Here is a 16768-nt window from a genome sequence, read left to right on the forward strand (position 1 = left end):
ACGTGACACTCTCTTGTGGTCCAACATCATCATGTACGTCGTGCACTTTGGGCGCACGATTTTCCATATTTTTAAAATGGCGTAACTTCTTCATACGAGATCCGTTTTTGATGTTATTTATATTGTAGGAAAGCCCTCGATGAGATCTACAAGTTTCCTTTAATTCCCAATAGCTAGTTGTCACTATATCAAAAAGTTATATTTTCGATAGGCTTACACTGTTTACAGATCGCTGTAGAAGGCATAACTTCTATATACATACTCCATTCTTGATGTTCTTTATATTGACAGACTCCTGATGAAGAGTTATTCACCTCATGTTTAGATTATTTTTCGTATTAATCACCATTCTAAAATTTTGATTTTTGTATCGCGTACTAGTATACCCGGTTGTACAGAAACTTCAGAAAACCATATATATTCCATACCGAGTCGAATTTGGGTGTTCTTTATGTTGTAACACTCCAAATCAGGTATTACCTTGAAGCCATTGAAGAATTTCAAATATAGCATAATAAGTCTGTTAAGTATGTTGGGCATACTTATGGGTACGCTTAGCGTACTTTGCAAGTAGGATTGCATAGGGGCAGCACGTACGCTGGGCATACCAGGAATACGTGGGGCATATGAGATAGACATCTAGAACCCTAATTTCCGGACTTGAGGCCTATTTAAATGTCCTTAAGCCTCTTGGACCTAACCCTAGACAGCCTCCACAACCTTATTTTGCCCTTTTACTCAGAGAGAGTTTGTGAGATCATTTATGAGCTTAGAGAGTGCATTTGGGGACATTTTAGTGTCCATTCAAGAAGGAGAAGTTGTCAAGCAAGCTTGGAGTGACATTGGGCTTCAAGAATCTGCACCTAGTTCACCTTGAGGAGCTTTTGGAGGTATAAAGCTTTGATCTTTCCATATTTTTCATTAGATCTAGTTAGGATTTTCTAGTTTGGTCCCTTTTGTTGGTTTTGGCCTCCTCTTGTGAGTTGAGCAACTCCAGAGGTTGGAAAGGTTATATCTGAGGTCCTTTGGTCCATTTATAACATAAAAAAGAAGTCTTGATGGGTGTTGTGACCTCATGCATGGATTAGGAACCTTAAAAAGGTCTTAATGGGGTTGTTGGGAACATATGAGACAAGCAAAGGCATAAAGTTGCCAACTTTACGCCCTAGGTCGTCTTAATAAGCTTATATCTGACTATTGGATGTGAGAAAATCGAGTATTAGGCACTTAATTAAGAAAGCGCTTAACCTGTTAGTACGTTGGGCGTAACCTAGCGTGCGCAGCGCGTAAGGCCCAGGGACTCAGTACGCTGCGCGTACTAGGGTGGTATGCTAAGCGTACACACAACAAATGGACTTGGATTTGTTTTGGGGCTTTGAGCTTTTCGGCCTCAATTAGTCATTGGGCCTGGTCTTTTTTTTGGGGTTAGGGGGGCAGTTTATCTTTTTTGGACCATGGATGCTATGATTGGGCTTTATTGGGTCATGAGGACCATTAATGAATTTGGATATGGACTTTTGGCCCATTAGCTAAGAAAGACCTTTTGGGCTTCTATGAATGGAGTTGGGGATTTGGGTTCCGCACTTAGATGGTGTTTGATCCCAACATTGGGTAATATTATTATTGTTCAGCACGAGTGTCTACGAATTGTTAGGAGAGTAGCCTTCGGATTCTACACACTGAGTTGAGTCTTCTCACCATACCAGCGGATCTAAGGAACCAAGGCCGGCCCATTTTATGTTATGAGGTACATTAGCATTTGTAGTGATATGTGGCATGCTAGTGATTTTATGTTATTGCATGAAAGACCCCGGGGCGAGCCCGTGGCAATTGGATATAAGACCATGTGGGGTAGCTAATGGTACGAGGGTGTAGGACCCTGGGGGAGCCCATAACATCCTTACAGGTTTATGTATGTGTATGTAGTATGTTAGATAATTATGTGATATGATATGCTAGGTTGATTATGTATGTTATTGCATGAAAGGCCCTGGGGGAAGCTTGTGGTAGCTGGATATAAGACCATGTGAGGTAGCCCATGGCATTACCAGGTAAAGACCACTTAGGTAGCCCATGACATGAAGGTGGAAGACCCTGGGGGAAGCCCACGACATCCTTACACGTTTATGTATGCATGGTTTATGTGGTATGTGTGACATCCCCAAAATCACAGCCAGAAAAAACCGGTTTCATTTATGCTTTTAAAATAATTTCAGAGTAAATCCATTGATTTAAAAGAGTTGCGAAATTTGTTCCCAAAAACAAAATATGATAAAAATAATATTTACTAAAGCATTTCATAAAGAAATGTATTTTCATTATATAATCAAAACTCGGGATGTCATGTTCCGATACAGACACAAAAGCATAAACGACAAAATATAGACCATACAACAGTTACATATAACAACTGGTCTAATAAACAAAATAACTTGATGATTCATCCATCTTATGCCCTCGCGCCACTACCTGTAATACAAGTAAACTGAGTGGGTCAGACTTGGAAGCCTGGTGAGCATATAGGGTTTTCAACCCACAATAAATAATTATATTTAATTTCACCAACCAACAATAACCTGATTACCTATTCCCGTTATCCTCACTTTACGTCCCTAAAACAACATCTATTACTAGGGACCTAATCTAGGATTTTCATCGGGACGAACATTACTGCAAAGGGGTTTCCTTGACAATAGATGTCCTAAAGGCAACAATGAGGGGGATAGAATACACTGGTGAACACATCGTTCACAACACCTACAGGTTACGAACCTACTAGTGTTCCACTGGACTGTCTAGAAAGAGTCCGTCGTCGTCATCCATACTCCGCTAGATGACTAGGTCAACAACAACATCGAGGCCTCTCATTTGTTTATCGCACATCAACTATCTACCCATGTTCTACCCAACATATTAGTAGATTAAAATATACATTTTTATACATAGTTTAAAACCTGTGTAGCATTCTCATTCAATACATATTCCAAACAACAAATGAGACACATACACATAACACGTATTTCATAGAGAACAAATCATATCTATGAGATAGAACAAAGTGAATATACATTCACACATGTAACAAAAAAATATACACATAATACGTATTTTATATAAAATACTTCATAATTATGAGTTAAAAGAAAGTAACTACAAACTCACTTGATCAGAAGATGATCGGACAGTGCTACGGCTTGTAGAAGTAGTATTCTTCGGTAGATCTGGAAGATCTTCACAAAAATTGGCTTCTCGCGGGCAGAGCTTCGGCTCGGGAATTGCACTTCTCGGGATCTTCGGGGCTTTGGGACTTGCTTCGGGTCTCTGGGTTGATACTGGGGCTTCGGGGTATTTCTTGCACGCAAAACGAGGTAAAACGCGAGAGAAAGGGAAGAATGGAGCACCAAAACTCGGCAGCCCTCAACATCTATTTATAGGGTGCTGGAAGAAGGATTACGCTGGGCGTAATCTTTAGTTACGCTGGGCGTAACCTGGATAAGTCGCTGACTCCCCCCCCCTTTGGATAATATCATAATTTATAATTAAATTTAATATTTTAATTATTTAATAAACTTCAAAAATTCATATCTTCCTCATACGAACTCCGTTTTTGACGTTCTTTATATCCACGCATAGGTGAGAATACGATCTACAACTTTCGTTTAGACTCTGTTGACTAATTTTGATTTGATTTTTATTATTTATTTTTAGTAAGCCGGGACAAGAAAACTCCGTTATAAATTCATAACTTCTTCATCCGACGTTCGTTTTCGTCTGTCTTTTTACCGTTAGATGACTATCGACGAGATCTTCGATTCTCGTTTAGATTGTGTCGGCTAAAAACCACTCGATGTCAAATCGATTATTCGGGCTGCATACCACTAAGTCGAAACTTCGAAAAATCATAACTTTCTCATACGAAGTCAGATTTGGGCGTTCTTTTTATGCACGCTTTCAGTTAAACGTATTCTATGACTTTAGTTTACATTACTAAGGCTAAATATCACTCTATTGTAAATTCACTATTTACGTCACGCTGTGCCGTACCAGTTTTGTCACGAAACTTCGACAGGTCAGAAAGCTCGTTCCGACCACTACGTCTTCATGTATCATACCGGGCTTATCTAATATTTAATTTTAACTCATATTTTTATCCTTAATTCATTTAAGTCACACAATTAAGCACAAAACACATAATACTCAAATAATACATTCTTTTTATTTCAAAATGGGTTACAAAGGTTAACCTAGATTATTACATTGCTATTAATTACAAGCCCAGAAACAAGGGCGTTACAGTATGGGTAGCTTTATAACTAATATGATATGTGTTATGTGGATTGTGTGCGGGGTGTGCTCTAGGGAACTCACTAAGCATTAGCTTACAGTTGTGGATATTTTTCAGGTACATCGGATCCCAAGGGCAAGGGCAAGACGTGATGGCACGATGTGCACTCTCACACAGGCATTTTGCGGGACCCTCTGATGTTTTTAAATAAAGTTGTAATGAATGTGGATTTGAAAACAATTGTTTTAGGATTTCATGGTTTATGGAAATATGTTTGATTAATAAAAAATCTGAAAATTTTTCTTTTGAAAATTGGGTCGTTACAAGTTGTTATCAGATCCTTGGTTTGAGGGTTTCAGGCACCCTTTTGGGTGTGTTAGAACTCAAACTAAGGAAATGGTAAAATTGTTTTCAAAAATAGAATGAAAAATCTTTTAAGGAAAGGAAAAGATGAGAGTGCAACACACGTGATCAGCCGAGCCAAGTAAGTAGTTTCCCAATATGTTAGCCATGTTATACACATGTTTGAACTTTGTTAATCATATGGACCTTGCTATATGTATGCTTTTAAAATTATATACAGTTAGGAGCTTATAGCCTCATAATGATTGATTTGGCCTTATTTGCTGTTCCTTGTTTGGTTGTGGTCCTAGGGTAGAATCTTTTATTCGAAAGTCTATTTGATCCTTTTATGTGTAAAATTTGCATGCATTAAAGCAACCTGTGATGATCGGTCTGATTGATGTGAGTAGAGCAACTCTTAGACAACCTGGGATTTGATGTATGTGGTAGTCTGTGGGATATGGCTTATTTTGGGACGAATTGGAGTTTTCAGATAGAGCTTTGGGGAAATGTCCAGGTAGGTGTAGAAGGTAGTATTGGGCCCGTACTACTGAAAGCGCAGGACCTATACCCAAATCAACTTTAGACCTGGGAGCTCTAAGGAGGGCCAGTGTGGGAAGATCCATGCTATGGATATCCTGATGATTATCTTTTATGGTATTACAGTACAATATGATGGTGACACGACATGGGACTGGGGGATTAGGATCGGGATCTAAATCTGGGGGTGGATCAGGCGACACTACCGATGTCATTGACGAGAGGCTGCGTGAGCTTATTGCAGCCGAGGTTACGAGGGGCATCCTTTGTGCTACACTATTCATCTTTGGGACGGTCAATGAGGGTATGATGGAGATTATGGAGGAGAGGCTCAGGGCATTTAGAGCTGATATTAATGCAGGTCAGGTTGGGGCCCGGACTCCCTCATTCAGGGAGTTCAAGGCATGCGGGGCACTAGAGTTTTTCGAGGTCAGGGACCCCATTGTTAGCCGATGTTTGGTGACGGATATTTAGAATGCCCACCGTACGAGTTCTTTCCCAAATGCGGAAAAGGTTGGATTTGCTTCTTGCATGCTAAGAGACAGGGCCGGAGATTGGTGGGGCAAGCTTACTAGCCAGGCGGTAGCAGACGGTGTGGTTGGGATGACATGGGTCGAGTTCGTTCGGCGATTTGACTTGGAGTTTGCACTAGCCAATGAGGTGCAACAGCTTGTGAGAGAGTTTCATGACCTTCAGCAGACCATCGAGACTGTGACAGGGATCACCACCATGTTTCGGGAGTGAGCTTTGTTTATCCCACAGTACGCTACCGATGAGGAGATGCGGAGGACAAGATATCATTCCATGCTGCGGGTTGATATTCGGGAGTTTGTGAGCTTTACAGGGTGCAAAACCCTGAATGAGATGGTGGAGAAGGTCCAGGAATGAGAGATAGAGTTAGACTTCCGCACCAAGAGGAAGCCGAAGAAGGCACAAGCAGCGGTGGGTCAGGCTAAGAAGCGTAAGACCTTAGAAACTTCTAGCAGGGCCAACAGAGCCAGGGATGATGTGCCAGGTGCGGTAAATCACACGGTAGGGCTTGTCAGACAGCAGGGATATCGAGATGTTACTCTTGTGGTTAGCAGGGCCATTTGAGCAAGGATTACCCCAAGAAAGGCTTGATATGTTTCCACTACAACCAGAATGACCATAAAAGGCCGACTGTCCGAGGTTATAGGGAGGGGGAGGAGAAGTGGTGGTGCCTGCATCTGCCACAATGAGGATCACCGATGGCCACCCTACTAAGGAGGATGCCCCAATGGTAAACAGTCGCACATTTCAGCTGACTACCGAGGAGGCTTGGGCAACGCCAGATGTTGTGGCTGGTATGTGACTATTATTCTCTATTCTTATTATTTGTATGACTTATGTGTACTTTATGCTTGTATGGGGACCATTTTGGTCAATGTTATGTTTGCTCATGTTTTATTTGATTCGGGTGCTACGCGATCGTTCGTGTCTCTTGCACTTAGCAATACGTTTCAGGACACGACGAGAACTTTGGATTCCCCGCTCTAGGTAGAAATTACAGATGACTGCACTGTGAGTAATGCGAGGGTGTATTAGGACTGTGTCTTGAATGTGCTTGGCGAGAGGTTCCGCGTTGATCTAGACCCGATACCGTTGTGAGGGTTGAAGATGACTATCAGGATGGACTGGTTAGGGGCGAATGGGGCCATGATTGCTTGCAAGAGCCAGCTGGTGAGGGTTCGAACACCAAGTGGGGGAGAAATGGTTATACATGGTGAGAGGGCCTCGCAGGGGCCAACTATTTGTTCGGCTGAGAGGGTTAGGAGATTTCCTCAACAGGGATGTATGGGAATTCTGGCTTATATCTCAAATACGAGGGTGGAGACTGCGACAGATGTGGGTATTGTGCCAGTCATAAAGGAATTTTGGGATGTATTTCCTGAAGAGCTACCAGGAGTGCCTCTGGAGAGATAGGTGGAGTTTTGCATCGATTTGGTGTTGGGTGCTGCTCTGATAGTGAAGGCACCATACCGTTTGGCACCACTCGAGATGCATGATTTATCTATGCAGCTTCAGGAGCTGCTAGACTGAGGGTTCATCCGTCCGAGCAGTTCCCTGTGGGGAGCACCAATCATGTTCGTGAAAAAGAAGGATGGAAGAATGTGCATTGATTACCAAGAGCTGAACAAACTAAGGCTGAAGAATCATTATCCATTGTCGTGGATCGATGATTTGTTTGATTAGCTGCAGGGTGCATCTTTGTTTTCCAAGATTGATCTTTGTCGGGGTATCATCAGATGAGAATTTGGGATGAGGACATACTGAAGACAGCTTTCAGGACTCGGTATGGGCATTACATGTTTGTGGTGATTCCGTTTGGGCTCACTAATTCCCCAACAACGTTCATGGATCTCATGAACAAGGTATGTAGACTGGTGCTGGATCGGTCGATGATCATTTTTATTGATGATATCCTTGTCTATTCTAAGACCAGGGAGCAACATGAGCAGCATCCAAGGGAGGTATTGGAGACCCTGAGGATGGAGAGGCTATATGCCAAGTTCTCTAAGTATGATTTTTAGCTGCGAGAGGTACATTTTTTGGGGCACATCATCACCCAGGAGGGCATTTCGGTTGATCCAGCCAAGGTTGAGGCAGTAATTCTTGGGTTTAGCAGGCTATTATCGGAGATTTATCTAGGATTTCTCAAAGATTGTTGTGCCATTGACCCATTGACCAAGAAGAATGTGACATTTCGGTGGGGCACGGATCAACAGTTGGCTTTTGAGACTCTGAGACAGAGGTTATGTGAGGCTCCGATTTTGGTACTACCCGAGGGGTTAGATGATTTGGTGGTGTATTGTGACACATCGATTTCAGGGTTAGGTGCGGTACTGATGCAGAGGGGGCACGTGATAACTTATGCCTCGAGGCAGTTGAAGCCTCATGAGGCAAATTACCCCACTCATGACCTGGAACTGGGGACAGTGGTGTTTGCCCTCAAGATTTGGAGGCATTACTTGTATGGAGTGCGGTTCACCATCTATACTGATCACAAGAGTTTGAAGTATTTGATGCATCAGCAGAACCTCAACATGAAACAGAGGAGGTGGTTAGATGTGCTGAAGGATTATGATTGTGAGATCCTATACCATCTAGGGAAGTCCAACGTAGTGGCCGATGCTTTGAACCGCAAGACTGCAGGGTCCCGGATTGTGAATGTTTGTATGAGGATAATGGTGATCTCTCCATTTTTGGATATGATCAAGGAGGCCCAGGTCGAGGGAGTAAAGAAAGAGAATTGGAAGATAGAGCATATTCGGGGACAATATCCTTTGTTTGTTAAGGATAGTCGTGGCCTTTTGACACACTGTGGCCGAGTGTGGGTACCGATGAATGGAGGAGTGAGACAGAGGATACTAGAGGAGGCACACAATTCCAAGTTCTCTATACATCCAGAGGCTACAAAAATATATAGAAACTTGAGACTGAGTTATTGGTGGCCTGCATGAAGTGGGAGATCGCCTGGTTTGTGGAGCGGTGCTTGACCTATAGGAAGGTAAAGGCCGAGCATCAGAGGCATTTATGTACGAGAGGTGGTGGATAGAGACGGGGTGCTAGTGTCGGTAGTCTTTGACAGAGATGTTCAGTTTACATCCAGGTTCTGGAAGAAGTTCCACAAGGAACTGAGCATTTAGCTACATTTTAGCACATCGTACCACCCCCAAACTGATGGCCAGAGTGAGAGGACGATCCAGACATTGGAAGACATGCTTCGGGCATGCGTGTTGGATTTTGGAGGGAGTTGGGACACATACCTCCCGTAGGTAGAGTTTTCGTACAATAATAGTTATCATGCAAGTATCGACCAAGCTCCATTCGAGATGTTATATGGTCGGAGGTGTAGGAATCTGGTTTGTTGGGACAAGGTTGGGCACCGAGTCATGGAGAGCACTAAGGTAGTGCTCAAAACTACTGAGCTGATTCAGTAGGTACACGACTGGCTGCGGGTCGCGCAGAGTTGTCAGAAAAGTTATGCTGACCGGTGGCGATCAGATCTTGAGTTCCAGGTGGGGGATTTTGTGTTACTGAATGTGTCTCCCAGGAAAGGGATCATCAGGTTTCAGAAGAGAGACAAGTTGGGGCGTCGGTACATAGGCCCGTTCAGGATCATGGACCGAGTTGGCAAGGTGGCATATCATTTGGATCTTCCGGAGGAGCTTAGCTAGATTCATAAACCCTTCCACGTGTCTCAGCTTTGGAAGTGTGTCACTGATGAGTCCGCAATCATTTCACTAGATGATATTTAGGTAGATGGGAGCCTGAACTACATCGAGAGGTCGGTTGCTATCTTAGACAGGAAGAAAAAGGGTCTTCGGAACAAGGAAGTGAAGCATGTAAAGGTGCAATGGCAGCACTGTAGGGGCTCAGAATGGACATGGGAGCCGGAGGAGGAGATACGAGAGTATTATCCCAATCTATTCACAGCTTCAGACTTTGAGGACGAAGTCTAGTTCAAGTTGGGGAGAGTTTTAACACTCCAAATCAGGTATTACCTTGAAGCCCTTGAAGAATCTTAAATATAGCATAATAAGTCCCTTAAGTATGCTGGGCATACTTATGGGTACGCTTAGTGTACTTTGCAAGAAGGATCGCGGAGGGGTAGCACGTATGCTAAGCGTACCAGGAGTACGTTGTGCGGATGTGACAGACATCTAAAACCCTAATTTCCAGACTTGAGGCCTATTTAAACGTCCTTAAGCCTCTTAGACTAACCCTAGGCAGCCTCCACAACCTTATTTTGGCCTTCTACTCCAGAGAGAGTTTGTGACATAATTCTTGAGTTTAGAGAGTGCATTTGGGGCTACTTTAATGTCCATTCAAGAAGGAGAACTTGTCAAGCAAGCTTGGAGTGACATAGGGCTTCAAGAATCTGCACCTAGTTCACCTTGAGGAGCTTCTGGAGGTATAAAGCTTTGATCTTTCCATCTTATTCATCAGATCTAGTCAAGGTTTTCTATTTTGGTCCGTTTTGTTGGTTTTGGAACTCCTCTTGTGAGTTGTGCAACTCCAGAGGTTGGAAACGTTAGATCTGAGGTCCTTTGGTCCATTTATAACATAAAAATGAAGTCTTGATGGGTGTTTCCACCTCATGCATGGATTAGAAACCTTAAAAAGGTCTTAATGGGGTTGTTGGGAACATATGAGACATGCAAATGCATAAAGTTGCCAACTTTACGCCCTAGGTCGTCTTAATAAGATTTGATCTAACTATTGGATGTGAGAAAATTGAGTATTAAGCACTTAATGGAGAAAGCGCTTAACCAGTCAGTATGCTAGGTGTAAGCTAGCGTAAGCAGCGCGTAAGACCAAGGGACTCAGTACGCTGCGTATACCAGGGTGGTACGCTAAGCGTACACACAACAGATGGAATTGGATTTGTTTTGGGCCTTTGAGCTTTTGAGCCTCAATTAGTCATTGGGCGTGGTCTTGTTTTGGGGTTAGGGGGCAATTTATCTATTTTCGACCATGGATGTTATGATTAGGATTTATTGGGCCATGATGACCATTAATGGATTTGGATATGAACTTTGGGCCGATTAGCTAAGAAATACCTTTTGGGCTTTTGTGAAAGGACTTGGGGATTTGGGTTCCCTACTTAGATGGTTTTTGATCCTAACATTGGGTAATATTATTATTGTTCGGCACGAGTGTCTATGGATTGTTAGGAGAGCAGCCTTCGGATTCTACAGATAGAGGTGAGTCTTCTCACCATACCAATGGATCTAAGGTACCAAGGCCGGCCTATTTTATTTTATGTGGTACATTAGCGTTTGTAGAGATATGTGGTATGCTATTGATTGTATGTTATTGCATGAAAGACCCCGGGAGCAGCCCGTGGCAATTGGATATAAGACCATGTGGGGTAGACCATGTCATTCCCAGGTAAAGACCATGTGGGGTAGCCCATGGAACGATGGTGTATGACCTTGGGGGAGCCCACGACTTCCTTACAGGTTTATGTATGTGTATGTAGCATGTTAGATACTTCTGAGACATGATAGGCTAGGTTGATTATGTATGTTATTGCATGAAAGACCCCGGGGGAAGCCCGTGGCAATTGGCTATAAGACCATATGAGGTAGCCCATGGCATTCCTAGGTAAAGACCATGTAGGGTAGCCCATGGCACGAAGGTGTAAGACCTTGGGGGAGCTTACGACATCCTTACAGGTTTATGTTTGCATGGCTTATGTGGTATGTGTAGCTTTATAGCTAATATGATATGTGTTATGTGGATTGTGTGTGGGATATGCTCTGGGGAACTCACTAAGCATTAGCTTACAGGTTGTGGATTTTTTTCAGGTACATCGGATCCCAAGGGCAAGGGCAAAGCGTGATGGCGCGGTGTGCACTCTCACACATGCATTTTGCGGGACACTCTGATGTTTTTAAATAAAGTTGTAATGAATGTGGATTTGAAAACAATTTTTTTGGGATTTCTTGGTTTATGGAATGTGTTTGATTAATAAAAAATTTGAAAAAAATTTCTGTTGAAAATTGGGTCGTTACATATGTGCATGCTCTTAGTTTAACAACTACTTTGAATTTTATTTAGATCTCTTAGGGTAAAAAGTGATTTATCAAAAAATTACTTTTTATGATACGCAGAGTCGTGTAGGTTAAATTGTGATACTTCGAAGAAGCATAACTTCATCATACGAAGGCGGATCTAATCATTTTATATATTTGTGAAAATCGTATCGATGATAATTACATGGGCTAACAAGTAATATATTTATAATTTTAATCTTATAAATGATGGTGTAAATTGAATCCTATGGAATGGTAAAAACAAGGTGTTACAAGTCTCCCCAACTTACAATGATTTCATCCCTGAAATCATACTCCTAGCACACCTAGACGCTATCTTACGAGAGTTATCAAGATATAGTCGAAATTGTTGCATCTACATATCTCATAGAAGTTTATTTTCTAACTTAGACGTACTCCTGAGATCCTCACGAAGTCTTCCAAAACTGGGAACTCAACGATTGGGACTCCCTGGATTAATATTTTATGATGAATGGTCACATTCAGACGTGAAATGTTGATTCATTTTGTTGACTAGGAACACTTTTGACTTGTTTTAATGCGAGTAGCTAGCGAAAATTATCTATGAAGTCCTAGTGGAAATCACTTTCAAGGACGTGCCTTTATAAAAGGCTTACAATGTACTATTTATTATGTGTCCTATGATATTTTCTATTACATAACCTTAAACCACTTACGGTCCTAGATTGTAGGTAGCTTATCTACTTAGTTAAGGTGTCCTAGCAACCTGAAATTTAACTAACGGGTTTACTAAATCCTTACTATGGTTTGAATTAAATTTATAAGTATTGTATATGTATTGAGTACTTGATGCTTTTTATAGTGATCTATGCAATCTACTGAATTTCTTATCTACCGATCCTCTATTGCGAGGATAAATCCTACATCCTACAAACTTATCGGGTCCTCTTGGTTGTTTGAGTTTTACCTAGGAATTTGGTAATTTACTAAATCCAATATGATGTTTCGGAGGAAAGAGAAAACCTTTCCTTAAGAAGCAAGAAGCTCATAGCCTATAGATAATCTTAGCAGGAGACTTTCCTTACCCTAAACCTAAATGAAAACTACTATCTATTTGGGTCGTATTCCTTATGACGAATATGAAATGAACAATCTCCACCTAATTGTGTTGCCACTCCTACACCTTGGTGTCGAAACCAAAAGTTAAGCTGCTCCTTGTACTTCTTCCTTAAGGGTTGCTCTCCCTCACTTGGGGTTGACCCATTATCTGCTACTATTTGTTACTAATCAAAGTTTAAGATGGATTCGATTATATAATTTGTAGTTCCTTTTTGAATTTGTAGAAACTCATGTTTATTATATCCAATGACCTTCTATATTCCTATCGTACTACTACTACTTGTATTCTTCACAAGTGACTTCATTAAAGTAGGATATGCATAGGTTGTTTGGAAATAAACTAATGCATACGTTTGACTATCCTTATCACTAGCAACTAGGTGTAAAGCAAACATCCCATATTTATTATAATATTGTCGTTATACATTTATTACATTAGTTGAAGGCGAAGAGTATTATTGACTTCTACGACATGATCTCACTCATGCCAGAGCTTTCCCTCAATCAGAAGAACAATCAACCATGTTCTCTGATACTACCTTTGATTCCTATGTTATGAGTTGAAAGGCTTGCCCTTTGACCCTTGGGGCATCAAATCTGCCTCGTCTTCCGTCATTTAACTTTAATGTTGCAGGTGTTTGAGCATTTATTGTGCCTGTTGGGTTTAGAAGAGGATAGATAGTCTTGATATGGCCCATTTGGTAGCAGTGGAAATAGATGCACACTCCCTATCACTACAAGAAAAAAGGCCTTTTACGACGCTCATTGCGCGTCGTAAATGGCTCAGACGACGCGCAAATGCGTGTCAAGGAAGGCCATGTCATAAAGATAGACGACGCGCATTTACGACGCGCATTTACGACACGCATTTACGACGCGCGGTTACGACACGCAATGCGTATCAAGGAAGGCTCTGTCATAAAGGAAGACGACACGCATTCGCGTGTCGTAACCTTACGACGCGCGTGTTAATGACACGCAATGCGTATCAAGAAAGCCCCTGTCAAGAAAGGCCATGTCATAAATGAAGATGACACACATTTTTGCGTATCGTAATTTTAAATTAAAAAAAAAATTATTTATGGATTTACTTATTTTCATATTAAATTTGCATTTTATGTCACATAATGGAAAATAAAATACCATATACAAATAATACAATGCATTGCACAAAAGTTAATGTTATACAAATAATCATTCGAATAGTAGACAAATGTAATACTACAAATAATCATTCCAATAGTAGACAAATGTAAGATTTCAACATTTTTTATATAATTAACTAAATTATTAGCCAAATTTCCTAAAATACCAACATACTTTTCTATGAAGAGCATTAACACTATTCTTTTCCATCAAAAACTTCAAAACCTGCATAATTAATTTAATGTTTAATCAGCTACAGGTCAATAAGGTAGGTTTAAGCAAAAGAGGTTCATAGTAGTAAGATTTTACTTACCACTGTTGTTAATGACATTGAAAGAAGCAGCCCAACAAACACCCCCTCAGAAGGATTATTACTAAATGAAACCACAAACAAAGTTAAAAAGTCAAGTATTTTGTGACAACCCCGGAACCAGGGGCAAGGCTGTTTTTACCCATGGTATGACCTAATACATGATAATAAAGACTTGTTTAACAAAAAGAAAAATGATTTCTCACGTGACATCACCATTAAGAATTGATGAAAGAGGGTACTCCACACTGTATTGCCAACAAGCTTGACACCAACACCTAAAAGCTGGAAAAAACAATAACATAAATAAAAATAAATGTAAGATTTGAGATAACAGATGCATAATTCACATGTCTACTTTTACCAATTTATTTTATGCAACATATATGCAGCTGACATGAATGAATTATACAACAAGTTAGGAGTAAAATAAGGGATGGTTGCATATTTAGTATGATAAATAAAGAGATTTGTGGCATAAGGGTGCATAAATAATAAAAAGCAAAAAGGAAGAGGAAAGCTGACTTACATAATCAGCAAATTTCTGAATTGGTGCTTTTAACATAATACATAAGAGTGGTCCCGAAGGGATAGCTGGCAGCAAAAAATCTCAGGCAAAAAAAATTCCAGGAGAAAACAATTAGTACCTCAAAAGCAAAGGTTTTATAGGGTTAGGCATGCACCAGCATGACAGGGACTAAGATTATAAGTGATGTGAATGGGACATAGTAATTAAAGGAATTTTTGTTACCATTGTTCCATGCATAGTGGTTGGGGTAGAGTGTTTTTCCATCACTGTTAACACGGAAGGGTCCAAGTTCTTCCATGGCTCCATATCCAAACAACAAGCATCCTAGCCCAGTAGAATACCTTCATTAATAGTGGTTCGATCTTACTCTAAATTTTGGTGCATTTGGATGATGATCTTTAGAATCTCCATTCTGATTCATGAATATTCTAATTAATTTGGTATTGTAGAATGTAGATTGGTATCTGCATTATTAAAGTTCATAGGACTTACTACTGACTCACTTTTCTTTTTTTAATCATTAGCCTTATGCAGCTCTCAAAGCTAGAGAATAATCTTGATAAGCCTGCAATACATGAGACAATGGTGAAGGTATGTAGATTATATCTTATATTTCCTACACAAATATAGACAACTGTATGCTAATGTCATTATGCAGGTTAGCGCTTATCTGCTTGGAGAATACAGCCATCTTTTGGCCAGACGACCTGGGTGTAGCCCAAAGGACATTTTTGTCATTATACATGAGAAGCTTCCTACTGTATCGTGAGTATTTCTATTTCCATACATCTATGTTTTCTTTTGTGATCATCATCTATTTTTTTTTTGTTTCTACAGGACTCCAACAATATCCATTCTTCTCTCAACATACGCAAAGATTTTGATGCACTCTCAACCACCAGATCCCGAATTACAAAACCAGATCTGGGCAATATTCAGCAAGTGAGTTTATAATAAATAGGAGCTACACGTTTTTTTTTTGTATATGCAAAATTTGATAATATTTAATTTCACACACATTGACAGATATGAAACATGCATTGATACTGAGATACAACAAAGAGCTGTACAGCTATTCATTTTCAATAGCACACTTGCAAAAATTTTAAACTTTTAAAACCCATCTTAGAAGGACTAAAGGTTAGAAAGGAGAAGTAATGAAGCTATGAGTTGAGAAAAGAGTAATCACAGCAAGGTCTCTAAAACAGACCTGCTGTTCAAAACGGATTTACTCCAAAATCTAAAACAGAAACATAGCTTTAACTAAATTTTATAGAAAACTATGATTGTTCAGGATTCCAGAACTATAAAGAACTCCTTCTAACTCCAAAGGATGAATTAAATATGAATTTTACAAAAAGGTGTATCACTTCTATCTCCAACAAGATAGTCAAGTGAGGTTGGCCAATTCTACCCAACTTGTGAGTAGAATTCGTCCATACCAAAATTCAGAGAAGTAAAGAACATACAAATGAAAGTCTCAGAGTTGGAATTGAATGAAAAGCATTTCCCAAGCTCCGGATATAAAATTTACATTGTGGACAATCACAACACTAGTAAAAGCTGGTGACTGCCCACTGATCTGGAGTCTGGATCAATTCTAACCAATTTATAATTGGAAATAACACCCCATCTGCTCCAGATCTTAAATTCATAATATCAGGAACATATAGAAACTTGGAATCACTCTGGATCCTTTTCCAAGCCTTATAAATGATGAAAACAAAATGACATATCAGAACAGACCCGGATCAGACCTAACAGCAAACATTCCATTCTTGCACATAGATAACGTCCTTACCAGTGAAGTTGGGCTGCTTAAGAAAGTTAGCCAACTCAATTTGTGAACTTTGGGAACTGGTTTGGGGTCCGTTTGAGTTCTATAGCTCAAGGTATGATTTTTACAATATGACTATAGATCTGATGGAAAACAGAATCATAGCCACCCGTGA

General features: G+C 40.5%; 1 protein-coding gene and 1 long non-coding RNA gene across 2 annotated transcripts; one reads left to right on the forward strand and one right to left on the reverse strand.

The window, feature by feature from the left end:
• Nucleotides 1-13941: 13941 nt before the first annotated feature.
• Nucleotides 13942-15306, reverse strand: LOC145063054 (uncharacterized). Its single transcript, XR_013687825.1, has 3 exons — nt 14817-15306; nt 14291-14572; nt 13942-14202 (listed from the first exon to the last, which is right to left on the reverse strand). It is a non-coding gene; the product is annotated as an uncharacterized LOC145063054 (long non-coding RNA).
• A 38-nt stretch (nt 15307-15344) lies between these two features.
• On the forward strand, nt 15345-15933 carry LOC145064130 (AP-2 complex subunit alpha-1-like). The gene is made up of 4 exons (XM_079011640.1): nt 15345-15407; nt 15475-15581; nt 15654-15758; nt 15843-15933. The coding sequence occupies exons 1-4, from the start codon at nt 15345-15347 to the stop codon at nt 15931-15933; spliced, it is 366 nt and encodes a 121-aa protein (XP_078867766.1).
• The last annotated feature ends 835 nt before the right edge of the window (nt 15934-16768 follow it).

This window comes from Lactuca serriola, chromosome 7, assembly GCF_051521515.1.
Source record: "Lactuca serriola cultivar US96UC23 chromosome 7, Lser_US96UC23_V15, whole genome shotgun sequence".
Taxonomy (NCBI): Eukaryota; Viridiplantae; Streptophyta; class Magnoliopsida; order Asterales; family Asteraceae; genus Lactuca; species Lactuca serriola.